The sequence below is a fragment of the Drosophila ananassae genome, chromosome 2L (assembly GCF_017639315.1).
Source record: "Drosophila ananassae strain 14024-0371.13 chromosome 2L, ASM1763931v2, whole genome shotgun sequence".
Lineage (NCBI taxonomy): Eukaryota > Metazoa > Arthropoda > Insecta > Diptera > Drosophilidae > Drosophila > Drosophila ananassae.
Genome location: NC_057927.1, coordinates 13,055,611 through 13,082,129, shown reverse-complemented (window position 1 = coordinate 13,082,129; position 26,519 = coordinate 13,055,611). Strand labels below are relative to the sequence as shown.

The following is a 26,519-nucleotide window of genomic DNA, read 5'->3' as shown; positions in this document are numbered from 1 at the left end:
TGTCATGTGTGGGTTTGTTGTATATAATTTGTTGTGTATAATTTTTTGAGTTATAAGGCACTTAAAATTCTATACATTATACTAAAAAAGAATGTAAAATTTCTGTAGTCGCTCGCAGGACACTTAATATTAAGATACATAATACAAAAAATAGACTGATTCATTGGACGGACGTATGGTATAGTCGTAGTCTAAGGTATTACACATATTCGAGCATAAACAGAGTCCAGTTGTAAGGCACAATTTACACTTTAGATTGCTTAAGTTTTGTACTGATCTACAAATTGGTTGCGGAATGTAATGGCGACACCTCGACACGACACCCAGAAACAAAACCAAAAGCGGACATGGCCAGCCACTCGAACGTGTTCGGGCAGACGGCCAGAGGTCCTTTCAGAGGAAAAGGGAAATGGAGGAGTTGCCCGTTTGCTACGAAAGTTACTGCCCACCGGTGAGCTCCTGATGCCCTGAAATGACTATGAAAAATGTGTGAAAAAGATTTTTTGTGCCCCTGTCCAGCTACCTATGGCTATAAAGTTTTTTTCGTTTAATGAAAAAGCGTTGGCTATTTCTGATTTTTTTTTTGCCCTGGTAGGAGACCAAGTGGCTGTTAAACTGGTTCCTGCGGCGCATAGAAAAAGTTCTCAGGGTACAGATAATAAAAATTCAAGCGCATATGATAATCAAGGAGCAAAAAACAAAAAGCGGAAAAAACGGCACAGCGGCGGCAGCAGCATCTCGGCATATATATTTAATTCAGGCAGCACAAAAAACGGACCATCGACGATTTAATATAAGAAAAACACCACGGGCAGGCGTTGGATTTTTTGTGCCATCCGTTGGATGGAATGGACAAAAAAAGGTGTGCGTAGAGGAGAAGAAACAACCCCCAGGTTGGACCTGGACCTCGCCGATGGGTGTAGGTACGGGGCCTACTGGGTTCCGATGTTAACAGGTTTGCGATCGGCACTTACACACATGCACACACACAGCTGTGCGACTTCACGGACATTAGAGAGGATCTCTGAAGGAGCTAAAAACGGTAACTCCGTTTTCGTATTCGTGTTCGTTTGAGTTTGGGTTTGGGTTTGCGTTTCCGTAATCTGAGCGCAGTAGGCGCGGCTGTTTGCGCTTTTCTGCCGTCGCTGTCGTTTTTTCTGCTTCAGCTCCTGCTCCTGCCGCTTTTGATAGAAATGACAAATAACCAGATTCATTGTAATAGATTATGTCTACAACTTAATCGCCTTGCAGATAAATGATGACAATGTTCAAAGGGACGAAGCGGACGAAGGAGAGCTGGGCGGGCTTGGCAGCTCGTTTTGTTTTTGGGTGTCAATTTTGTGTCTGTGTTGCTTTGTAGTTGGATGTCTTTTGTGGAGAGATTTTATGTGAGTTTCGTTTGGACGGAAGTTGTCGTTAGTTATTTGGCGTGCGGTTGCTTAACTAAATCTATACAGCAGGGTGAGCGTGAGGCCGAACAGTGAGATGACAAGTCCCAAAGCAGATTGCAGACCGGAAGCGCCGGCCAAACGGCACTTGAACATATCGTAGCGCGTCTCCTTATCGGCCACTATATTCTGGTATTCGGCCTCCACCAGCTGGCCATCGTAGTAGGTGATCAGATCCTCGAAAGGATACTCGTAGCCCTGCAGGCACTCGCACTTATAGCCTCCGGTTTCATAGCCTCGGCCCATAATAGGAACGCACTATAAAAAATATAATTCATTTTCATGAAATGTAGGATTGGATTGGATGTGGTACTCACGTATGAAGACTGTTCGTCGCACTTGTGCGTATCCTTGAACGCATTCGGCTCATAATACCAGTCCGGGCACTGATTAATGTCCAACTGCAGCATGTCCATGGAGACGGCTACCACTCCCCTGCGTAGGGCAAACAAATTAGTCAGTTTAATTGCTCCCATTTGCATCACAATAAGTGTTAGGAGTCACAAGTCAGAAGTTGGGACGAGTTGTCAACACTCGAAAATTGGACAATTAAATCGGGATATTTGCATGTGAATGGGCATGGAAATGGGACTGGTCTGGGGACAGGAGACTGCTCCCGAAAAAAGGGTTCAAGCGGCCCGCGACGGCGGCACGCAGCGGACCGGCCCAACAAGTATATCAACCCAACCCCTACTCTCATCCCCTTTATTGTGGCACTCACTTGAATTCCAGCTTGACTTTGAGGCTGTCCCAGCCGAAGAAGGGCACCGCATAGGTCACCAGCCACTTCTTCACGTAGCCGTCACAGTCGAACTGCGGTTGTGTCCAGAAGCCGTGCTTGATGTTGGCCGCTCTGTAGAAGTTAGGGTAGTGCTCGTACTTCTGCTGGTATTCACCTGTCTCGTTGTGCCGGAGCTTGATTTTCATGTAGAACGTTTCCAGGTCGTCAAAGTTGGTGTTCCAGCGCTGTTTCAGGAACTTAAAGTACTTCTTCTCGGTATACAGCTCGTGGGTTTTGTTGATGCGCGCCAGATCCTCCACCTTAAACTTTCGTGTGTTCAGATCCGTTTTGTAGGCGTAGGGTCCGAAGTAGGTGCGGTTCGTAAACTTGTTGCGCTCCCAGAGCGTCGAGGCCGACCACACCTTGCTGTCGCCCATGAGAATGGCCAGAGTTTCGCCGATCATTTGGTCCTCGGTCAGGGGCTTGTCGGCCACTCGCTTGCCGGAGTAGACCTCATTGGGATCCGATACCTGCAATAGAGCACAGAAAACCGATTCATATTTTTTGGGGATCTATTCGGGCAAGATTTCCCCCGCGACAGGGCCTTTGTCTTCTGAATGCTAACAACTTGTGCAAATATGGACACAGCCAGCCAGCGAGCCAAAAGGAGGAGACTCTCATCCCCATTTCAGATGCTGCTGTTGCGGCTGGCCTTTAATAAAGACGACGCCTTGTGGCGAACCCGTTTTTCACGTCCACAGCGCTCAAACTAATGAATTTAGCATTTGGTAATGGTTTGACACTGAATATTTAATTCACAGCACAGCATTGGGAGCAGCAGCAGCAGCAGAAGCGGCTGGAGCGGCAATAGCTGCAAAAACCGAAACTGGCATTGCAGGAAATTCGAGGAAGTTGAATTACGCGTGGAAAATTATAATTTACACTTGAGAAGTTTTCAAGAGCCGTCGTCGAAGGCTCTTAATAGGTGTCGGGTTATCAATTATTGCTCTTCATTTAGCGTGGCGATGGGAACTGAATCTGTATCTGTATCGTTCCCCAGCTTCCTTACCTGCAAAAAGGCGCTAATGAAGTTGGCCAGACGCACGGCCATCTTGGCTTCATTCTCGAACTGCTCCTTAGCGCCGTAACCGACATCGCCGCGCAGAATCAGATCCTGCGGATGGAAGCTGTCGAGAAGCGATAACAATATTAGTTAAACATATCAACTTCAAATTCAAATTCCAGCTCACTTCTTGCATGTTCGGTAGTTGACACTGTGTATGAACTTCAAAGACTGATCGATATTCAAGCGCTCAGAGTGCAGAGCCCGAGATCCTGTAGTGTAGTTCTTATATTCGGGATGCCGGTCGAGGTACTTCTGGCGAATGTGATAGGGTGCCTTCTCCCACTGAACCGGCAGCTTTTGGATCCCTGTTATATAAAGAGTTCTATCAATCACATCTTACAGATGTTTGTTCAATAAACTTACAGCCAATTTTAAGGCAGTCGTACTCATTGTAGTACTGCTCCGCGGAGGCACGCTCGACAATCTCTCCAAGATAGGGTCGCCGCACCACCGGAGGCAAGCGGAAGCCTGGCTTACAGCGACACTGGTAGCCTCCGCGCCTAAAGCCCCATCCATGTAGCGGTTCACACTCCGTAGTCTCTTTTTTACAGCGCGCCGTGTCCGCAAAGTGGTTGGGTCCTTTGTTACCCTCACCCAAAGGACATTGGTTGATGTCTATACGTTCAAAGTCCATCTCCAGCACGGCGACTGCTGTGTATCTGTAAAGCATTCCTTATTAGTATATAAAAATGACAAAAAAATAATGAAACTTACTTGGGATACTCAATGTGCCGGAACTGGGTGTGTCGCGGATAGATGTCTGCTATCGGCACCACAGCCGATACCAACCACTTGTTGGATCTGCCGCAGTCGAAATAGGGCCTCGTGAACTTAATGGGACCCGGGTTTTCTTCGGCACCGGGTGGACCGTGGAACGTATACGTTTCATTTGTATTGTTGGCGTACCGAATTTCAACCTGATACGTGATCTTTGTGTCGTGCCGGCCTTCTACGTTGTCTGGCAGCCAGGCGCGATACCATTCGTTTATTTTGTACAAGTCATGCGTGTAATCCTTGGAAATAGAGTCGGGGTGGTGGGCTCCCAGATCTTGAACATCAAAGGTATTCCACGTGGATATCTTTTGCAGGTGAATGGGGTCGTTGAAGTCGTCTAGCCTGAAGGTTCTGGGCCCGAAACGCGGGAAGGTCTTGTTGAAGAAGCCGCGGTACGAGGAGGAATACGAGCTATTGGGGGAGAAGTAGATAGCCGAGGCGTTGATGGACGGATTGGCAGAGACATCGGCCACCGTGGACAAGAAGTAGTACATCATTCCAGGGTCGTAGGTGTCGTTGATGGCGGGCCGGATAAATCGCGACTGGAGGATGTAGCTCCAAAAGAAGCTCCTGCTGAGCGCCATGTTCTGGAGATGAAGCAACGCCGTACGATTCGGGAAGACCGGATTGACGTTCACCTCCTTGATATCGGGCTTGTGGGAAATGGAATCCGTGGGCAGGAACAGATCCGAGTGGTGCTGGATGGGGCAGTTATCCGCGTTGACCTTATCGAACTGGCGCTTGATCTCGTCGAAGGCGTCCCGGGCCTGCCACTCGTGCTGGGCGAACACGCCCACGGCGAGCACCAGCATAAAAAGCAGGTAGCTGCGCCCCAAAATCGTCGAGGGGAACATTTTGTAGCTGTTGTCGTCGGGCGTTAGGCACCGCCGCTCCTCGAGTATTAAAATATATTACACAAACACTTTAATAAAACTTAAAATAAACAGTAAAAACTAAGTTTAAATGAGATTCTAGGGCGGGCCTCGCCAAGCTACGATTACTAATAAAAAAACAATGATGCTCAGCACTTGTTGGAACTACGCCCTCAAAACAAACAGTGTTGCACAACGCCCCCACCGCTAGTGTTATCAAGTGTGCTGGTTCGATTAATTAATCGAACTAGTTAGGAACTGGTACCAAGTGCGCGGGAAAACAAGCTTTAAAGTTTTTAATTTGATTTTGTTCAAGTGGATATATGTGTATAGTCTTTCTCATAAATTACAGCTTCATAATACATTATCATTGGGGTAACAGCTTGCCCAAGGTTCATTAATATAATATATGTATTATTGGCCCTGATGACCCTAAAACTACCCCATAACACCCATGTCCTTCCCATGAGGTTAATGTCCATCCTGGAGGGACGAAAACTTGCCACATGGCACATGGGCCATGAATTTATTATAGAAATTCGAATTCTATTTTCTATGGGTTGGCCCACTGGCTTATTTGAAAATGTATCGAAAGGGTCTTACATTTAGCACAAATCTCTTAAATAATTTAAATCCTAAAAGCTTACTAGTGAGAGGTTATCAAAATTGAATTTTCTCAGTGAAATTAGTTTACCTATTGTTCACATCCTCCCAAGACTGTCACTGCGCCTTCATCCCTTTCAAGACGACCTGTATTATTGAAGTGTCTCCCCCTTCTGCGATGGGGATTGAATTAATCCGGATTCGGGTCAGCACCCAGAGCACCTATTTTGGCAACTTTGTGGCTGTGGTCCTTTGCGAAGCTTGCGGTCTTCGTCCCTGGAGCCAGACCATTTCCTGGCGCTATCGGCCAGCGTCAATCTGTTGTGGTCGCCCCCCTTCGAACTGGGGTGCCCCGGTGTCCTTCCTCGTCCTGCCTCTTCCTCTGTCGCCACCTGCGCTAAATGACACGAATTAGTGGACGAGAGCCAGCCGTAACCCAAGCCCTCGGCCCCCATCCGCCACTGGCACCACTTTCCATTACATTGCAGCGTCCGCGTCCTGGCCATTTCGCTTGGGTTATTTATTACACCTGTCGTTTTTGTTTTGCCTTTGTTTCCTGGTGTCTGGAAGGGGGGCGATGTACGGGGAAAAGGAGGAGGGTACTTGTGTCCGTTTTTTTTGGCCAGTTATGTTATTGTTGGATCCTCTTGGCCGACAAACTAAAATTTTCGGCACAAACATAATTTCCAGTTTGTCGACTGACATTTCCGTACATTCCGTGCGAGTGTGTGAGTGAATGTATCTGTATCTGTATCTGCAAATGTATCTGTATCTGCATCGGTGTGTGGCTCAAATTGCAGATAAATCTACGCGCCTCTCGCACTGTTTTATTTTGCACGTGGGAATCGCTTTACTGCCACTGCCACAGAGACTGCAACATTTTGTGCAGTTATTTGTATGTTCTGGCCTCTTTTCGGCATCTCTCCTGTGCTTTGTTTTGTTTTCGTTAGCCCGGCTACTGTAATTGATTGTTGTGTAAATTTTCTGGTTTTTGTTGCTGTCCTAAATGGCCATGGCAATAGACTTGTCCCCCCTATAGAGGGGGTGTGGGATTATTGGATGTTGCATGGTGGAGCTTGGAGCCAGGAGCCAGGAGATTTGGCAACGTTGCATGGCAGATAACGTTTCAATTCGGCCATGTGCCAGGGCATTAAAAGTTTCCCAACTCGGGCTTGAACAAGTCTGCAAATTCGAAAGTTTGGCGCACTCGATGGAAAATTACAAAAATACTCTGCCAAAATAGATTGCTCTGAATGGGTGGCAGTTGCAGTGCCACAATTTGTTGTGTGCTATTTTCAAATTTTTAATTAGGCTACCCAACAAAGAATATACATAAATACACACTGTGAATCATTTTTTGATAATATTTATCATGCTCCGAGGCAAAATGGTGGCCATTTCTTATTTTTCGCCTTCTAAATCAAGGCGAGAGTTCAAAAAACCGACGAAAAGCAAAAAGCACAGCGCGATAAAAACAAAATTTAATAAAAAACAAAATATAAGAGTAAAGGAACCAATCTTAGGATGCCAGACAACCGACAACAATTTAAACAAAATCAAACAGAAATAAAACAAAAGCGAGGGTAGACAATGCCGGACAATGACAAGAGCATCAGCGGACGGACACGCGGACAGGCGGACAGACGGACACACGGACACACGGACACACGGTAGTACTCGGCTTTTGGGAATACATATGCAAAGCAGGCGGGGTGGAGTACTTCGTCGATCATTGGATCTTCGGAGTGCATTATGGGTAGTAGTGGGGCTGGGCTCCCGGGTTAGGGTAGGAAAGATGAGCGAAATAAGTGAAATCAAGTGGAGTGTGGAGTCCAAATGCGGATGCCTGTACGTCAGCAATCACACCAGAGGCAGAAATGGCAGCAGCAACAAAGCAAAGCAACGCCGCATACAAAAGCGGCCTAACACAGCGCAAAAATGTTTTTTGTCAAGGGTGAATGACCCAGAATCAAAATCCACAAAGTCGTCGACGTCGCTGCCTGGCTGTTTGCCTGCCCAGCCCAGCCCCTTTGCCCTCCTCGAGTCGCCTCCTCAGCCTGCCAAACCTCCTCATCCTCGTGCAATCGCAGCAGCAACAGTACACTGAAAAAGTGATTTTTAGATTGGATTAGTAACTTTAATAATTTGTATTAAAAAAGATATTAAGCTTAGAAACATTAGCTTGAAATCTTTCTTCCTAATTTAGCCTTTAACCTTAGCCTTAGGAATTTTTTCTCAGTGTATTGGCAACATCGACAATGTCTTCGTGCGTTTGGCTCGTTTCAGTTTTCGTCATCCTCGACCACGCCGCACCTCTCGCTTTCTGCATCATTTTGTTTTGTGTGGTGTGCTTGGTCTTTGGTCTGGCCCGGGTCTCATCCCTCCACGAGCAGCCAGCTCCCCAGTCCCAGTCCAGAGCTAGCCCCCATACCCATTCCATATTATGATTGCCGTTGCCAGACGATAACCCAAACCTAAAAGTAAAAATACAAAAAAAAATAAAAACGTATAAAAGTAAAAAAGCGAAAAGCAACGAATTTGAACATTTTTGCAGCATTGCACACGCGACTCTCGCACGTTCACTCAGCCAGACAGTCTGAGAGATACAAAACGCGGCCCACTCGTAGATACACAGATACAGATACAAGATGTATGAAGCGGCTACGGTTGTTCTCTCTGGATTTTCTTTTCTAGAGTGTCCCACCTCGTCGCCTCTTTTCCCCACAAGTGTTATCGCCAAGCCAAATAATTATTTTTTATTGTGCTTCGGTATTTTGGAGGCCCTTTTAATTAATTATAATGACTGATCAATCAATCAATCAATGATAATTTTATAATTATTATAATTCCCTCCATTTATGCGGAACATTGTTTCAAGTGTACTCACGTTCAAAGCGGCAATTAAAGTTGACCCAAGACGATGTCGACAAGAACCTGAAGCCCGCTCGAGGCTTGCCTGTTCGCCTCGTCCTGTCACCTAATTTCCGTTTTAGAAAACATGTCCTTTGCCCCGGCCAAGAGCCACTTAAGGGCCTCGATTCCTTTCCGTCCCCCTTTCCAGACAGTCAGCCAGTCGGCCAGGCCAGGCAGCCTGTCCTGCCTACAACTAGTTCTGTCAGTCGGAGGACAACGACAGAAAGGACTACTGCGACGACGACGACAGCAGCAAATAATTTTGTAATTCAATTGTTGTCCTTCTGCGCATATGGCGTGTGTGTCCTAGCAGGTTCCTTTGGCTAGGCCGCCGGGCAAGTGGCCGACTAGCCAGACGGCTGTTTGGCCGTAGGTCCTTTGACTTGTTCTCGTGCTCGGTCTCGTTTTCGTTCGCTTCGAGGACCTACGACAATAGCAAAAGTTTCCAAGCACAACCGGAAAAGGAATGGCCGACAAGCAGCGTCCTGGACTGGGTTCCTGGCTGTTACGTTCTTTCAGTTTCTCAGCCGGCAGAAGTTTCAGCAAATTGCAGTCGGTTGTCGGCAGTCGTTGTCCTTTCTAGCCATTCTTCGTCCTGTGCCTGGTAGGTTGGCAAACAGTTTTCACGTTTAGCTGGGGCTTAATCCAAACTAGAAACATTTTTCTACATTGGGAAAAATGGTACACGATTTTGTTGTCCTTAAATCGGGAAGAAAAAGGCTTTTCTCTCCGTGTAGATTGTATTTATTGCACTTCCAACTTCATAGCATATTGAAGAAACTTATCCCGTTTGTAATGTTTGCGTCCAAAAGCCAAGACTTTTAATTAGGCCTGTGCCTTGTGCCTGTGGAACCTGGAAAGGAGAACTAGGATCATAAAAAGAAGGAGGCTTTCGAGGTGTCAGTTGCAGATGATGGGCCAATAGGTCCTGGGGAGTGACTGCCTCGGCATCGATCGGAAACGTTCTCATGGTTGCATTGTGTGTGAATTGTAATTTATGCGTATTAATTTCATCTCTGGCCCATCCTGCTTCCTGTCCGACTGTCTTTCATTTCGGATGATGGCACAATGCAAATTACTCGGCTCCTTTCTGCGCCTCGTTAAGCGTTTTGGACGCGGACCTCGTTCGTGTCCCCGGCGTCCTGCCTGCGGTCGTTGCGGCGGTCATTGCATCCCACCGGGCATATTGACCGGCACAAAAGATACGGCGTGGAAAATAAAATGAAAAAGGATTCCCGCTCTCTCTCTCTCTACCGCTCTCACTCACTGGACTCCCTTCGGAGGACAATAGGAATGCAAAATGCATTGCAGGAGCCGCTCAATCCAGCGCCATTATTTCGCAATATAATGCCATTCCAATATGTATGTAAATAAACAAGAAAAGTAGAAGCCTCGCTTGTATTCTAATTGCCGGCAAGGACCTGCCTGGATCCGATCCGATCCGAGCCGACCGCCAGGCATCCTGCTAGGCTGGACATGCAATTGCATTGCAATCGCTGGCATTGTTCCAGGCCCTGCTTAAGGGTTGAGTTTCAAGTTTTGCACTCCTCGGGGTTATTGCACGATTACAAAAGATTTCCTACTCTTGGTCAGCTTCAGCTTCAGATTCAGATTCAGCCTCAGATCCTGATTCAGATTCAGATTCAAGAGTACAGCAGACCGAAAGCGAAAAGGCGAAACTTGCAGCGGAAGTCGGGCATACAATTCATCAGCTGCCCCAGCATCGGCGGCGGAGCCAGCAAAGCCAAGATTTATCTACTAGATACTTTTCCAGTAGCAGCCATGGCAGCGGGCAGCTGTTGTCGAGTTAGGGGGATATTAATCATTGCTGTCCCTCCTAACTTTGACCTCGCTGCGTACGGAATCGAAGTCGTTCATCAGCGATATCCTTTGGCGGTCCTTTCGGTTGCATCTGTGCATTTTCTAGCTTTGTTTTCACTTAAAAAAATGACTAGTTACCAAGTTTTAAGGAAATTCTTCCAGGATTTAGGGTTACTGTATTGTATAGTCTTGTTTTTCACTTTCCTGAGCAAAAATATGAAATCATTTTAATCGTAAACAAGCATTCATTGAATAACAATAGCCCCTTTTCGCAGTATGCGTGTGTTTGACCTTCTGTGCTGTCATTGACCCCGCGCAGTTGAGAGGCCAACTGCATTGTGGTCATGCGGGAGTGTGGCAGGGGCAGCAGGAGCAGTGGAAGGGATAGGCACACTACGCGGGCAAGTCCGCTTTTTGTTTTAACTCGCGAATTATTACAACATGTTCACTCGAAACTTAGAATGCACTCACGTGAGGCACACACCATGAGGCACTCGTGTGCACTCGAAAGCACTCACTTGGCCGTACTGACCTATTCCTCTGAAAAGCCAGGTTGCCCCGTCTGCGAGCCTAGAACGCCTCTCGAGATCAGCCCAAGCGTGAACGTTTAAGGTTCGCTTTTGGGGGGATGGTTGGCTAATTTAATGGGCAGGATAATATAAAATATGTATACAAAATCCTATTAGCCTAGCGTGCACCTCAACATGTGGCTCATCCGAGCTTATCGGTATCTGGAGGGGCTAATCGAGCATCATCGAGATGCACAATCCGCCATCTCAGCTTACTGCACTCGGGCTGAGCCAACTGCAGGGATGAAGCCAAGTGCATTGCGGAGCAAATTCGATCTCCCGCCCGAGATTAGTGACACTTGATTGCACTGTGCATTCTTCTTGTCTCCTCCCCAGCTCTCTGGAGAAGAATGCTAAGCCAAGGCAGCAGAAATCTTTTACAAAATGTTTTAACACCTCGTTGGGTTTACAACGCCTTCGGGGATCCAGGGATCCGGGGATCCGGGGATCCTGTGCACCTGAAAATCGATATTTGGGCAGAAGGTTAAAAAAGAAGGCTAAAACGAAGGAAAATGAAAAAAGACTGCCTGCCAACACCTCGCCACAGACGACTGACGACTCTTGTGGATGAGGTATTGAATGTAATTAAAAGGAGTTGGATTACACGTGTTTTTTTTGCTGTTTAGGGGGCAGGGTGTTGGATCCTGTCACAAAGGAGCTGTTTGCATGCAAAAACAGTCAGAAAAACAACACGAAAGGAAAGGAAGAGAACTGCAGAGGGGACACGGCAAAGTTCTTCTTTTCACTTAACACACAAGTGAAGCTCGGAGCTCTCGCTCCGTTTCTCGACTGCGGCTCTCCAAAATGCACTTTAAATGGCAGTTTCCGGTCACACATACACACACACACACTCACATACTCGCTCGCATGCATGCATGTCTGTGTATATCCTTGTATGGGAAGAGAGTGAAACAATGCACGAAAAAAAAAAAACAACAAGAAACGCCAAGGAGTCGCGCTGTGCCAGGAGCAGCAATGCACCGCTTGGTACATACTGTACTCTCTCCCCCCCTGGCGCTCGTGCTCTCCCTCGCTGTCATGTCCGCCGTCATCGTCCTTATAGCCGTCATCCTTGTGTTGTTGTTCACATCCTTCACATCTCGGCACCCCACTCCATCCCATCCCATCCTATACCATCCCTACCATCCTGCTCCTTATCCTTCGTGCTTAATGCATTCTAAGCTTTCCATAGGCCTACTACCCCTTGCAGTGTGCATTTCCATCTGCAGTCGCGAGGACGAGAGGGTTGCTCGACAAAAAAGGACTCTGCATGCAGTCGGCTTTATTAATAAATTCCCCGCTCATCGCACATTACCATAACGAATTAATAATCATATTTTGGTCTAGAATCGAAGTTTCTTGAATGTCCTTTTGACCTCGTTGGCTAGTTGATCCTTGTTTCTCTGGGCCTCCTTCCTCTCCAGAAGCTGCTTCGCCTCTTTGGCTAGTTGATCCTTAATCCTAGCTTCCGTATTTGCTTCCTCTGCTCTAGCCAGCTCTAGCCACATCTTCGGGAGCTCGTCCTTTTTCCCGCACCACACATCCTCTGCGTTCCCCGCTCGCACTTCTCATAGACCCGTGAAGCGCACCGACCAGTCTGGACGGTGACATCGTCCAAGACATGGACGAAATCCTTATAGTTAACAGAGGCCCCCAACATGCCTAGATACTTTTCCACCTATTGCATGCTGGGACGGAGGGCGGGATCCTTGTGCCAGCAACGTTGTATCAAATGCTTGATTTCCTCCCAGCAGTCGGGTCGGATGTCGTCTATGGGAGGACGAATACCTGTATCGGAAATAATATTTGAAACGGATGTTTGGTATAGTTCTCCCAATAACTTACCCCTTTCTGCGGCTCCCAAGACGGCGAAGCCATTTGAAGGGTTCGGCAAATGGCTGAAAGGCAACTTCCGGGCCATTATCTCCCACAACATAATGCCAAAGCTGTAGACATCGCACTTCTCCGTATACTGCTTTGCGCGATAAACCTATGAATGAAAAATAACGCTGAATCGGGTGAGATCGATAGGTAATACCAACCCACCTCTGGGGCCATATAGGCTGGAGTTCCGCGCATATTGGACAGATATGTGGCAAAATCTGTCGCTGTGCCAAAGTCGCAGATTTTCAAATCTCTGAACATATTGGTCAGCAGTATGTTTCGTGGTTTTATGTCGCGGTGGACTAGGGTCTTCGGCTCCATGGAATGCATAGAAGCCAGGCCCTAAAAATAAATACTAATACACTGATAGAAAAGTTGAAGTACTACCTATCACCTTGGCACACTGTATCGCCCAGTTGATGGCCTCCTCCACAGAGAACTTCCTCTGATCCTTGCCGTGCAGGAAGTCGTGCAGGGAACCGCCCTCCACATACTCCATTAGCAAGTAGGTGTCATTGCCGGCTCTCGAAGTTCCGTAAACCTTGACAATATTTTCGTGCTTCAGTCGTGCCAAATGGGTGATTTCCCTTTCTGCGAACTTGTTGAAATAGTCGAACAACTTTACGGCAATCTCCTGTCCCCGCCAGCTGCCAAGTCTCTATTATACATAATTCGGATTAATATGATAGTTCTGCTGCGACCTTTACCTTACCTCGCTTAGCTGCAGTTCGGAGAATTCTACTATATCTGCCATCTTGATCGTACGTCCTATTAGCTTGACAAACAATCGAGGTACTGAGCTGTGAGCTTGCTACAATATCATTTTGTCGTCGCTTCGGGGAGATTTCTTTATCAAACCTTATCGGATTCCGGTATGACCCATATCCGTAGCGGGGTGTATTTCAGCGGTGTACTAGTTTTAAAAATTTAAACAAGTTAAAATTTTGATGTTGTATTTAATACTTGGTATTCCCATTTAAATTCGTTGCAGTTTCCTGCTCCTTATCTATCGTGCTTAATGCATTCTAAGCTAACCTTAGAAGGCCTTTTCCAAGGCCTACTACCCCTTGCAGTTTGCATTTCCATATGTGGTCGCGAGGACGAGAGGGTTGCTCGACGGAGAATGGAAAACCAAAAAAGGACTGCAGTCGGCTTTATTAATAATTTCCCCGCTCATCGCACATTACCATAACAAATTAATAATCATTTTTGGTCTAGAATCGAAATCTTTTTAATATCCTTTTGCCCTCGTTGGCAATTTGATCCTTGATCCTCTGGGCCTCCTTCTCCTCCAGAAGCCGCTTCGCCTCGTTGGCTAGTTGGTCCTTGATTCGCCTAGCTTCCCTCTCCGCTGCCTCTGCAGCTCTAGCGGCATCCTCGGCAGCTCGTGCTGCTTCTCGCGCCACATCCTCGGCAGCTCGTCCCGTTTCTCGCACCACATCTTCGGTAGCTCGTCCTGTTTCCCGCACCACATCATCGGCAGCAACTCGTGTTTCCCGCTCGCAATTCTCATAGACCCGTGAGGCTTCCCGCTCTACCTGCTTTTCCACTCGCAGGACTTCCCTTTTGCCATCTTTCAAAGCTCGGATGGACTCCCTCACCACCTTCTTGCCCGTTTGGTTAAAGTCGACCATGGAGAAAGTCAGACGAGCGGTTCGTATCTGTTTTCGCCAAAACTCCACTCGCACATAACGCCGCCAGCCAGAGGGACCCTTTTCCATGTGGAAGGTCACCACGGCCATGCTGACATCGTCCAAGACATGGACAAAATCCTTATAGTTAACGGAGGCCCCCAACATGCCTAGATACTTTTCCACCTTTTGCATGCTGGGACGGAGGGCGGGATCCTTGTCCCAGCAACGTTGTATCAAATGTTTGATTCCCTTCCAGCAGTCGGGTCGGACGTCGTCTATGGGAGGGCGAATACCTGTATCGGAAATTGTATTTGAAACTTTGTGTGCAATAGTTCTCCCAATAACTCACCCCGTTCTGCGGCTCCCAAGACGGCAAAGCCATTTGAAGGGTTCGGCAAATGGCTGAAAGGCAACTTCCGGGCCATTATCTCCCACAACATAATGCCGAAGCTGTAGACATCGCACTTCTCCGTGTACTGCTTTGCGCGATAAACCTATGAAAGACAAAGAACGCTGAATCGGGTGAGATCGATGGGTAATACCAACACACCTCTGGGGCCATATATGCTGGAGTTCCGCGCATATTGGACAGATATGTGGCCAAATCCGTCGCCGTGCCAAAGTCGCAGATTTTGAGATCTTTGAACATATTGGTCAGAAGCATGTTTCGTGGTTTTATGTCGCGGTGGACTAGGGTCTTTGGCTCCATGGAATGCATATAAGCCATGCCCTAAAAGTAAATTTTAATATACTGATAGAAGAGTGAAAGTATTACCTCCCACCAAAGCACACTGTCTCGCCAAGTTGATGGCCTCCTCCACAGAGAACTTCCTCTGATCCTTGCCGTGCAGGAAGTCATGCAGGGAACCGCCCGCCACATATTCCATGAGCAAGTAGGTGTCATTGCCGGTTTTCGAAGTGCCGTACACCTTGATAATATTTTTGTGCTTCAGTCGTGCCAAATGGGTGATTTCCCTTTCTGCGAACTTGTTGAAATAGTCGAACAACTTTACGGCAATCTCCTGTCCCCGCCAGCAGGCTCTTCGCACCTCTCCGGCAGCTCCACTTCCAAGCCTTTAATACAAATCATTCACATTCAAATTAACATGATAGTTCTGCACCTTTACCTTTTCTTGCTTAGCCGCAGTTCAGAGAATTCCACTATTTCGGTCATCTTGCGTACGTCCTATTAGCTTGACAAACAACCAAGGTACTGAGCTGTGAGCTTGCTGCAATACCACTTTTGTCGTCGCTTCGGAGAGGTTTGATAAAGATACCTTATCGGATTCCGGTATGACCCATATCTGTAGCTCATAAAATCGCAAACCATCCAGCGGTATATGAGCTTTTACAATTTAAACAAGTTAATATTTTGATTTTATATCTAATACTTGGTATTCCCCTTTAATTTCATTGCAGTTTCCCACAACTTGGCTCGAGACTCTTATCGAACCTTTAGCCCGGAAATGTACACGTCCTTATCCAGCCCAATGGGACAGCATGGAGCCGGTGAGTGAAACTTTCAATTAATTTATTAAATCCTGCGACGAGAAACTGCATAAAATTGTGTTGAAACTGAATAGGCAGAGGGTCTCAGTTTTATGTGGTGCACTGAGAAGAATTCTTGTCCAAACAAATTTCTAGTAATCTTTGTCTAAGCTGATTTTTTCCACATCCTGCCAGATAGCCACTTCAAGGCCCTTGGCCTGGCCAAGCTTAGATAGCAGCTTCTGCTGTTTATATTGGCAGACCTGCCCATCTGGATCTCGCATTACAAGCTGATGCCGTCGTCCTCTGCTTGAATTACACGAATGGCTACGGTTACATAAAAGCCGGCTGACAGCAGTTGCCCTTCATTAGGTTCTGAGCCTGCCGGTCCGGGTTCTTTGCACTCCTTTCGTTTTCAGTCAAACCCATTTGTTGGTGTAGGTCCAGGCTGTCCGGGGCTACCCATTCCTCTTCTTTTTATTTCTTTTAACCCCTTCCTCTGTCCCCACTTGTGTAAACCACATGCCCACTTCACTTGGCTGACTGCTGCCTGCCAGCCTGCTCGGCTGACTGACTGGTTGGATGGCTGTATGTTTGGACGGTCGGATGGTCGGATGGCAGGGTCCCAGTGCGTTTACATAATGCAAATGCAAGTATATAGCACTTGAGCATGCTCTTCGCGCCACGTTTCGCATATTTGCCGGCTGCATATGTTCTGGCCTGCATCTCCTGTTTGGCGTACTGTGTCGTCCTGCCGTCCTGGTTAGCCCTTTGCCGTGTCAGCACCTCGCGTCGTCATTTTTTATGTCCACCATATAGAATTAATGGGTTAAGTAAATAGCCATGTAATGTGTTCCCCAGCCACGCCTACTGCAACTCAGGGGACAGTACCCCGTAGGATTTTGGATCGGTTTTTTTTTTGGTAGAATTTTCCTATGAAACTTCAGGAGTTGCTGGATCAAACCCATATGAGCCATTACAAGTCCATATAAATATATTATTCTCATTTTGAATCCGATCCTCATGCAGGATCCCTTCAAAACCTACCATGACTTACATACTTTGGGTCATATTCTGACCGACCTCTTAAAAAGTGGACGGCCAATGGGGCCCCAAGCGAATGCAATATCTCCGCCAAAAGGCTTCCGATTTTAAACCTTACATGATTCTGATTCTTACTTGGATACCTTAAGCTATTCTACATTAATTTCTGTCAAACTCTGGGAACAAAATATATTTTTAATTTTTTCTTAAATTTTCTGATGGGTCCCCTTCAAAATACGGAAAGTGCATGAGGAGGACAATATGAGCCACCGCGAAGGCTATATCTTTGGGAATATTTATCCGATTCTGGAGCGGAATACCTTAAACGACTTGTGGATCGATTCTCTACCAATTTCCATCAAAATCCAGGAACAAAATATTTTTTAGATTTTTCATCGAATTTTCTGGGGGGTCCCCTTCAAAATTCGGAAAGTGCATGAGGTGGACAATATGAGCCACCGCGAAGGCTATATCTTTGGGAATATTTATCCGATTCTTGAGCGGAGTATCTTAAACGAATTGTGGATCGATTCTCTATCAATTTCCATCAAAATCCAGGAACAAAATATTTTTTAGATTTTTCATCGAATTTTCTGGGGGGTCCCCTTCAAAATTCGGAAAGTGCATGGGGAGGACAATATGAGCCACCGCGAAGGCTATATCTTTGGGAATATTTATCCGATTCTTTAGCGGAGTATCTTAAACGAATTGTGGATCGATTCTCTATCAATTTCCATCAAAATCCAGGAACAAAATATTTTTTAGATTTTTCATCGAATTTTCTGGGGGGTCCCCTTCAAAATTCGGAAAGTGCATGGGGAGGACAATATGAGCCACCGCGAAGGCTATATCTTTGGGAATATTTATCCGATTCTGGAGCGGAGTATCTTAAACGAATTGTGGATCGATTCTCTATCAATTTCCATCAAAATCCAGGAACAAAATATTTTTTAGATTTTTCATCGAATTTTCTGGGGGGTCCCCTTCAAAATTCGTTAAGTGCATGAGGAGGACAATATGAGCCACCGCGAAGGCTATATCTTTGGGAATATTTATCCGATTCTTGAGCGGAGTATTTTAAACGAATTGTGGATCGATTCTCTATCAATTTCCATCAAAATCCAGGAATAAAATATTTTTTAGATTTTTCATCGAATTTTCTGGGGGGTCCCCTTCAAAATTCGGAAAGTGCATGAGGTGGACAATATGAGCCACCGCGAAGGCTATATCTTTGGGAATATTTATCCGATTCTTGAGCGGAGTATCTTAAACGATTTGTAGATCGATTCTCCACTGATCTGCATCAAAATCTGGAAACAATTTTTTTTTTTGAGTTTTTCTTAAATTTTCTGATGGGTCCCCTTCAAAATTCTGCAAATGCCCATGAGGCACAATATGGCATTTAGTGAAGGCAATATCTTTGCCAATTCTCATCCGATTCTTGAGCGAAATACCTTAAAAGATTTGTACATCGATTTTTCATCAATCTGCATCAAAATCTGGAAACAAAATATTTTTTAGATTTTTTTTAAATTTTCTGATGGGTCCCCTTCAAAATGTGGAAAATGCATGGGAGCCGCAATATGACCAAACCCGAAGGCTATATCTTCGCCAATACATGTGCGATTCTAGAGCGGAGTACCTCAAACGATTTGTGGGTCGATTCTTTTTAAATTTCCGCCAAAATCCGAAAACAAAAGATTTATAAAATTTTGTTGTTAAATTTTTGAAATGTGTGGGAGGAAAATGTGACCCCGGTCAAAAAACTTCAGTGTAGTATATAAAAGCTCCCCTTAAAGTTTCTTTAACTTGATTCAAGTTGAATGAACCCTGAGTGAAAATAACACATTATGCAACACCTAAGATCCTATTCATAAAAGTGGTTTTACCCTGCTGCTGGTGAAATGTAGGTGAAACATTTTGCATTCATTTGGTGGCCGTAAAAAACGCGTCTTGCACTTTAACCACCTTCCAGAGTGTCCGTAAACACAAACTGCCAAACTAAAAGCATTGCGCTGTTTTTTTGCTGTTGCTGTCGCCATGTGCGCGCAGATTGCATTTCAATGGAACCGTCCCGGGCCCTGCCCTTGCCCCTTTATCGCCTCTCCACCCTCACGACTTCGCAGTCGTGGTCACCCTCCAATCCTTGCCTGCATCTTTCCCAGGGTATGCCATGTGCAAGCTGCAATTGCTGCCAGCTAACGGCTGTTGTTGCTGCTGCTGCTGTGTTGCTGTTGCTGCTGTATGTTGCATCGCTTGTTGCAAGGGTCGTCTTTTGTTTTAGGCGAGCAGCGGTGAGAAGAACGCCATGCCCCATGCATGGCGATGCGAAAGTAGGCCAAGCTAAAATTGATTTAATGCGTTGATTGCGTGGAAGTCGAGAACCGCATGGCAGTTGCTATTGCATTTGCCGTTGCAGCTGCCCGGATTTATGCGTCTTCGTCTTGCCACGTCAGCTGTGTGCCTTGTTTTACTTTCAATGGATCGTAATCGGGCCCACGATCCGGTCTGTCTGAGATCGTACTGACCCAGAAAGCAATCAAGAGGGCAAACCTGGGAATCCAGGGCGTATGCGCAATATTTTTCTCATTGGAAGGTATGGCCCGCCATCCAGGACATTCGGGAGCCTGTAGGCGGCATCGACTGAAGAAGTTCGTTAAAAATAATTGCCAACCCTTTGCATAGAGGCCCCACCTGCAAATTCCCCTCCCACCACCTAGTAGTTTGTTGAGTTTCGCGATGGGAACGTCAAGTGCTCGCGGGTGTCGCTTTCCTTTTGACAGCTAATTGGAAAAGTGTGTTTGGAAATTGCGCCTTGTGTTTGGTCGGTAGCACAGTTCCTGGTCGTCAATTCGAATCGGAGGGTCCTTGGCGCAGGATGCAGAACAAGGGCGCATTATATTTTAACACCTTCATCCAATTGCTAGCTTTTTGTTCTATTTCCTTGCATCGATCCTGGCCGCTGTCAAATGGGTTGCCCTCGTCCTTCTGTCCCTTGCCTGGGGCTTTAATTTATGGACTTTGGCCATCATTTTTTGTATTTTTTATTTTCTGATTTTTTTTTTTCGCCGCCGCCCGGTGCTGCTTCATTCCAAATGTGACGACAAAACATTCCACAATATGACAAAAAAACTAAAGAAAGAGAAATCCTTTTTGCAAAAGAATCAAATGCAAAAAAAGAACGCCATCGACAATTTAGATAAATTTTCCCACCAGCCATGGCCATAAAAACAAAGACCGCGACCCGAGAAGATCAGCGAGGGGTGCAGGATCTTCGCTCTCTCTCAGGATCAACGGGTGTATGAGTGTGTGCGAGGGGTGTCCAAGCCACGGGTGCGGTCATCATACTCATCCTCAGCCCATACCTCCATTCTACAAAAAAATATAATCACGCTGTGCTCGATATCGAATGATAAACTCCAAGCCCGAGTCGAATGAAGATGATGACGCTGCCAGCGTAGTAGTAGTGGTGGTGGTGGAGTTGCTCGGATGCGATGGTGGTGGTGCAGCTTGCCCTCCAGCTTGTGTGTGCTCAACGGCTCAGCGCATATCCTTCAGGTACAACTTACTCATATATCACAAAAGGATACTGCGCTCCTTCTGTTGTGTGCTTTTCTGCTTAGCTTTTTGTCTTGTCTGCGTGGTCAGCTCTCTGGCTACAGCGCCTCTACCTCCCCCCAGCCTCTGCTGCCTGCTCCTTAGGCTGATGATCCTGGTGGCCGCTCGAAGGTGACACCGTGGCACAGACAATGGGCCAAAAGGATGTTCAAGCGACCACCTCTCGCAGTCTCAATGGACAAAAAAAAAAAGGAAAAAAAGGAAGCGGCGAGCTTCGAGCGAAAAAAAATTAGATGATTCGAACCAGTCGCTGGCCAAAAGTAAAAAAATAAATAAAAAGAGGCAAGCAAATCAAAATCAACTCATAAAAAATAAAGTTTTATATGTGGGTCTGCATTAAAAATGCAAATGTCGCATTGAGTTTCCTTCTTTCATGGACCACTTTTTTCGTTCCTTTTTTTTTATTTTTTTTCTTTGCTTTGGTTGCTCCTTTCGCCATCCTCCTGCGATGTCCTCGCTGCGGCTGGTCATCCACTTCCTGTCCTTGTTTCTTTGTTAAAATATAAGATTTTCGGTAAACACTGTTTTGCAATAAAAACTAAATTAATAAAAGTGTAATATGCTAGAAATATTTGGAATAGTTGGGCTTAATCTATAAATTTGATTAAATATTTCTGATGAGGGAACAGTCTTCCTTATAACAACTATAACAATTAAAATAAAATATATCTATCTTATATAAATATAAAATGGGTTTAGTTTTAATTAATTTTACTCCCCATTTCTCTGAAGCTTTAAAGTATACTCCCACATAGTTTATTTTTTTAGGCTTAACCCCTTGAACGTTTCAGACTTTCTTTTCACTTCGAAGCAAAGGCATTTCTTGGGTTATTCGCGGAGTACAGCATCCACCACCACCGGCAATAAAAATCTAAAAAGCTAGAGGAAGGACGAAAAAAAAGGAATGAAAAAACTGAGAGGAAGAACCTAAAATATCAGCAGAGCTCAATAAGTTTCGGCCCCTGGACATTGTCCATCCTTCGCTAGAGAGGTTCAGGTACATTCGAGGACGAGGACGAGGACGAGTACCTCTGCCTCAACCTCAACCTCTACCTACATTCATTTGAATGCAGACAAGTCCTTGCGTCGTCGACGTCGTCGTCGCCAGTGGTGATCTTCCTTTGTGCGGCGGCCAAGTGCGCTGCTGTCTGCCGCCCTCCTCCTGTCCTGTCCCTCCCCATACCCTACCCCGAAGGAGCAGCATTTCTGGCATCTCGAAGGAAATGAAAAGCATGCAGAAAAAGTTTTATTATGCGCGAGGAAAAAAATGAGATTTTTTATATGAAAATATTTGGAACGGACTGCGGCTGGCATTGCAGGGGGTTGGTAGGGGAACACAGGCACACATATGGTATTGGGGGTAGGGTAGGGTGGCCAGCTATAGATGGGTAGGGTTTGTGCCTGTGCCTGTGCCTGCGCCTGTGTATTTTTGTGCCTCTCGGATCGCAAGAAGTGTTGGATGTCATCTTATTATTTCGAGACCATCGCTGCGACGCCGGCAGAGCGATCGCCTTGATGATGACCATGCGCTACCGTCCAGGATTTCGTGATTCCCCTGCGATTGCTGCCTCAGCAGCAGCAGCGGCGGGGCCACCGCGTCCCCCGTCAGATGTAAGCCTCGCAAAAGTGTGGGAATAAAAACAGGATCGGCACAAAATTGCGTTATCGCCACAGATACGGATATTTCTGGATGTTGCTGCTGCTTCTACTGCTGCCGCCGCGCTTGATGATGCCTCCGATTTTTGATGATGCTGCTGTTGCTGCCCCTGATGGTCAGCCTGATCGCGATCAGTGCGAGGGGCAGCCTTATCCTTGCTGGAACCTCATGTCCTCGTTTCGTTTCGTTTCAGCCTCGTTGCCTACATTTTTGCTCTGTTTGGTTTTCGTTTTCTGCCCTGGTTTTGATTTTTTCCAGATCTTTTGAATTTAAAAATGTATTTAAGAATTTGTATGAAATTCTATAAATATTTTAAAAATATAAGATATTTATGCTACCTCTTATTCAGGATAATTTTAATTGGGAAATATAATTTAAGAAAGTATTGGGTTTCTGTCTATTTATAAATACTGCTAATTCAAGAATAAATAAACTGTAGGCTCCGATTTCTCAAGTTCGTCCCGGGTATCTTTATTTTATGTGGCTCCCCGGCGCGGTCATCGCACCTGCCATTATCTGGCAAATTGAGTTAGCGAATTGCGAAAATCCAAAAGAGATGGGTACATAGAACCATGACAGATCTTATCGGGGGCATCTAGATACGCTTTACTTGTCGCTCGGCCATTGTCCGTGACTCCCCGAGTTAATTAAACTTGGACGGGTAGCGGGCTGTGGCTGCTGCTGCTGCGACGGAGAGTGGATCATAAAAACGGATTGCCCGCCGGGCAACGGGCGGCTAGATGGGAGCAGAAGAATTGCAGTTAATTGAAATGTTCCTCAAACATGGTATGGAACGGTAATGGGTGCGACAGGGAGGTAGGCTTCTGGGTGGAAAAGAATCGGCAGATACACCGGGAGAAAGAGAGGAGAGCCCACTGGCGACAAAACGCATCAGCTCGCGAGTCGCGACTTTGTTGGCATCTTTGGGCATCGGAATCTCTGAGGGGTCAATTCCGACATCAAAGTGGAAAAAAATTTGCAGGGACAAAAAAGACGGGGAGAGAAGAGAGTCTTTTTGGCGAGAACTTTGTGGCGGAGAGAGTGCCGGAGAGCTCGACGACAAAATGTGTGTTTGGACTACAAGCCGGCAAAGTTGAGGCTGGGTGGTTGCTAGCTGGGGCGAAAAACTACAAAAAGCCCAGGCACACACACTTCCACACATACACAACACCCTGACTTGGGGAGGCAGACTCTATCTGTGTGTGTGTGTGTGTGTGTGACGGCGAGAGAGGTTGCAATACCAATGCAATCGACTGCCGCTGCGAATGCCAAAAACAAAACAAAAAGGAAGCGCACGCTGCGCTTGTGTGCGAAGCTTTGCCTTGCCGGCTGTGCAACTCTCGCTCTCTTTTCGCATTTTCTCAGAGAGAAGAATGCCTGTGTGTGTGTGTGTGTGTGAGTGTGAACTGCAAGCTTTTTTGTAGCTGACGGATACGAAGACCGAGCCTGAGACTGACTGACTACCCAGCCTGCCGGGTATCTGTATCTGTATCGCATCGCCACTCCACTCGCAAGTATCGCGGACGCGCAAACGACCATGCGAAAATATTGCAACCACAAATCTGGAACTTTTTACACAAACGGTTAAGATTCATCTAGAGCCCATAAACAAACAAACACATTGTATTCGGAACTATAACAAAATTAACAATCATCGTTGGAAATAATACTAAATAATCGCAAAAATTAACGAAATTCTCACAAAAAATCAAACCCGGAGTCCGCGCATACACGTCTTCATCGCACATCATTTGGATAAACATCTGCAATAGAACCATCTCAACAACCGGCACAACAGCAACTCCTTAAAAAGTATCTAAACAATAGAATCGAAATAACAGTTAGCAGCAAACTTCTTGTTAAGCAAAACATTTGCCAGTTTTTGTTTAAGTTTTTCTTTATTTGCTACATTTAATAACAACGGTAATATAAATTTTGTAATCTTTATGTAATGTTAAGTGTGTAATTGTCGGAAGGATCGCTAAGTAAATACGCTTCTAAAATAATACAACATATAATACCGATAAATACGCAGTCATAATATAATAATAAAAACGTATAGTAAGGAGGAACGTATCTGACGGATGCACGTATCTATGGCCACGCGTTGCAAACTTTAAAAGCGTTCAAAAATGCAGCGACATGTCTGGAAGTGCATAAAAATCAAATACAAAATCTATAAATTTCAAACAAGTGAAGGCAACACAACCTAAAATTAACGCAAAAAACAAATATATAACTAAAAGTGTGGCATATTTTGTGTTTAGTGTCGAATTATGATCATCAAGTGAAGTTGATGATAAAAAAAAAACAACAAAAACAAAAACCAAACAATTAAGCGAACTGAAAACAATTGAAATTATATAATTATCCAGTTAGAGTGCAAACCAGTTACATCCGTAATATAAGCCGCAATTCACTTTGCACACATTCGCAACTAAACTTTCGATCGGATTGGATTGTACTAGATCGGATCACCCCGCACATCTTATGCATAGATACAAAGATACTACCACCTAGCCACACCAAAAGCAGTCGGATAAGACTTTCGAAATTGAATCTATGCCAAAATTGAGCTACTAGCCGAAGGAAATTTAAATCAAAATTAACTGACAAGTCTAATTGCCAAGTGCCTCCTCCAACCGAAGCTTTACGTAACCCGTTGCAGTTGCAGTTGCCATTGCAGTTGCAGTCGCAGTTGCTGTTGCAGATTCAGGTTCTGACTTAGACCCAGTCAGGGAGTCTCAGGGAAAGGAAAAGTGCATTCGAAAAGCTCTTCGAATCGGCGCTGGACCATCGCACTCACACCACCACCACCACAGCGCGATCGGGCTCCGCTTCAAAGCTCCACGGGGCTATACACGCCCCAGCAGAAGGCAGAAAGCAGAGAGGGAGCAGCCGACTGCAGCAACTGCAGCAGCCGAGCGATCAGCAAACGCCAAGAGAGCGAGCTCGTAACTTGTTCTCCGAGTCTTCGTGCACTTCCTGTGCAGCTCTGCTGCTCCGATCCCATCCGATCCGATCCGATCCGATCCGACGGTCCCCCCAGCAACAGGCGATCATTTCGCTGGCGAATGCAACGCTGATTGCAATTACTGCAGAGCAGAGCAGAGCTGAGCAGAGCGATCCATCCATCCATCCATCCGTCGGTGCTGCGCCGCTGCATTCTCGAGCGAAAAGTGAAAGAGAGTCGATTTGCGATCGGCTTTCTGCGGTGATCTACTGTACTCTCATCGCATCCCGGTCTCCACTGCACTCTCACTCATCCAGCGGATCGCGCAACGTGTCGGAAAAGCGCGAAAGTTTTGCACGAAAAAAAAACGCAACAAAAAACCAAAAAAAAAAAGAAACAAAAATTTAATAATTTTAGTAATAAGTGCCGTAAAGTGAATCTCCTGTGAAGTTCTTCAATAGTGAAATTATAAAAGACAAAAAAAACACACACACACACACACAAAACACACACATTCGCATAAATTCGCATAAATATAGTTTAGCACATTTTCGGATTAAATATCTACAGACAGCACAGCAGAGAACACCCACTACTGGATACGACCACCCCACTTGGATACACAGCGCCTGAGATACTCTCTACTGGGAAGTTCCACCAACAATTCGTTCGAGTAAGTTGTCATTTCTGATTTAAAACTGCTGGCCAGTTAGCATAGCTCCAGTAGTGCAGCTGGCGACACACCTTTTTCGCTAAATAGAAAAGATATGGATCTCTGGCTCACTTTTATGGCCATTCTGCATTGAATTTCGTCAGACATCGTAAAGATATGAGATATGGGGTTTGGATCTCAAGGTCTCTCGATGACTAGGAATTCTGATTTGGGGGGGACTCGCCGCTTTCCCTTTCTATCTCAGACTTTAAAATCCGACCGTCTGACCACAAACTTATTCTCACACCTTCTTGGAATTCTTAGCCAGCTTCTTGGGTTACCCAGCTGATGTACTGTTAGTAAGCGGCAGTCTCTTTCATTTCTCCATCTTCCCAGGGTTCTCCAAGCTCTCCCCATGCTCCGTAACCTGAGCACCTTCAAAAATAAATAAAATTCGGGCACAACTATCTCCCCAGTTAGAAGGCGAAGAATTCCTCTTATTCTCACTGTGATGACCAAGTTGTTGTTTATTTTTGCGCCACTCGAGGGTACTGAATATGAAACTTATTTGATGTTTGATTGGAATGTTCACGTGCTTACAGGCCACTTACCTTGCGGCCGATTTGGGGGTGGTTGTTTTTGTTGGGGCAGGCAGTCAGGCAGCCAGGCGGCAGACGAACAGAACCCACAAGTTCATGACCAAAACGCCGGATAGCCAGCCGAACGGATATAGCGTGGGCGC

At 45.9% G+C, this 26,519-nt stretch overlaps 4 protein-coding genes across 11 annotated transcripts in view; 1 reads left to right on the top strand and 3 right to left on the bottom strand.

Moving 5' to 3' along the window:
• The window catches only part of LOC6499487 (heterogeneous nuclear ribonucleoprotein R), a 53,265-nt gene that overhangs the window by 578 nt on the left and 26,168 nt on the right, over positions 1-26,519 (top strand). For 7 of the 8 annotated variants that reach the window (XM_014910608.3, XM_014910610.3, XM_032449938.2 and 4 more), the window contains exon 2: positions 15,785-15,874. In XM_014910608.3, the coding sequence (XP_014766094.1) occupies positions 15,785-15,874 (90 nt within the window). Of the gene's footprint in view, positions 1-15,784; positions 15,875-23,676; positions 25,799-26,519 lie in introns of those variants that run through there. The other variant, XM_032449941.2, reaches the window with a different exon arrangement.
• Positions 6-5,162, bottom strand: LOC6501092. The gene is made up of 7 exons (XM_001954500.4): positions 4,010-5,162; positions 3,659-3,954; positions 3,420-3,600; positions 3,239-3,356; positions 2,170-2,699; positions 1,766-1,883; positions 6-1,706 (listed from the first exon to the last, which is right to left on the bottom strand). Exons 1-7 carry the CDS (start codon positions 4,921-4,923, stop codon positions 1,440-1,442), a joined length of 2,424 nt encoding a protein of 807 aa, XP_001954536.1. The 5' UTR covers positions 4,924-5,162; the 3' UTR covers positions 6-1,439.
• LOC6501090 (putative mitogen-activated protein kinase kinase kinase 7-like) lies at positions 12,113-13,830 on the bottom strand. Its single transcript, XM_001954498.4, has 5 exons — positions 13,444-13,830; positions 13,126-13,389; positions 12,894-13,073; positions 12,693-12,837; positions 12,113-12,635 (listed from the first exon to the last, which is right to left on the bottom strand). Exons 1-5 carry the CDS (start codon positions 13,483-13,485, stop codon positions 12,526-12,528), a joined length of 741 nt encoding a protein of 246 aa, XP_001954534.1. The 5' UTR covers positions 13,486-13,830; the 3' UTR covers positions 12,113-12,525.
• LOC6501089 (putative mitogen-activated protein kinase kinase kinase 7-like) lies at positions 13,856-15,635 on the bottom strand. Its single transcript, XM_001954497.4, has 5 exons — positions 15,493-15,635; positions 15,148-15,439; positions 14,916-15,095; positions 14,715-14,859; positions 13,856-14,658 (listed from the first exon to the last, which is right to left on the bottom strand). The coding sequence occupies exons 1-5, from the start codon at positions 15,537-15,539 to the stop codon at positions 13,946-13,948; spliced, it is 1,377 nt and encodes a 458-aa protein (XP_001954533.1). The 5' UTR covers positions 15,540-15,635; the 3' UTR covers positions 13,856-13,945.

Excerpts from the sequence above, each read along its gene's own strand:
- LOC6501092 (XM_001954500.4), bottom strand. The coding sequence starts at position 4,923 with ATGTTCCCCTCGACGATTTTGGGGCGCAGCTACCTGCTTTTTATGCTG. Across the intron at positions 1,884-2,169 it reads AAAGTCAAGCTGGAATTCAA|GGGAGTGGTAGCCGTCTCCA; the intron begins GTGAGTGCCACA and ends TGCCCTACGCAG. Across the intron at positions 1,707-1,765 it reads GCGACGAACAGTCTTCATAC|TGCGTTCCTATTATGGGCCG; the intron begins GTGAGTACCACA and ends TATTTTTTATAG.
- LOC6501090 (XM_001954498.4), bottom strand. The coding sequence starts at position 13,485 with ATGGCAGATATAGTAGAATTCTCCGAACTGCAGCTAAGCGAG. Across the intron at positions 13,390-13,443 it reads CCGAACTGCAGCTAAGCGAG|AGACTTGGCAGCTGGCGGGG; the intron begins GTAAGGTAAAGG and ends TATGTATAATAG. Across the intron at positions 13,074-13,125 it reads GGGCGATACAGTGTGCCAAG|GGCCTGGCTTCTATGCATTC; the intron begins GTGATAGGTAGT and ends ATTTATTTTTAG.
- LOC6501089 (XM_001954497.4), bottom strand. The coding sequence starts at position 15,539 with ATGACCGAAATAGTGGAATTCTCTGAACTGCGGCTAAGCAAGAAAAG. Across the intron at positions 15,096-15,147 it reads TGGCGAGACAGTGTGCTTTG|GGCATGGCTTATATGCATTC; the intron begins GTGGGAGGTAAT and ends ATTTACTTTTAG. Across the intron at positions 14,860-14,915 it reads CAGCATATATGGCCCCAGAG|GTTTATCGCGCAAAGCAGTA; the intron begins GTGTGTTGGTAT and ends TGTCTTTCATAG.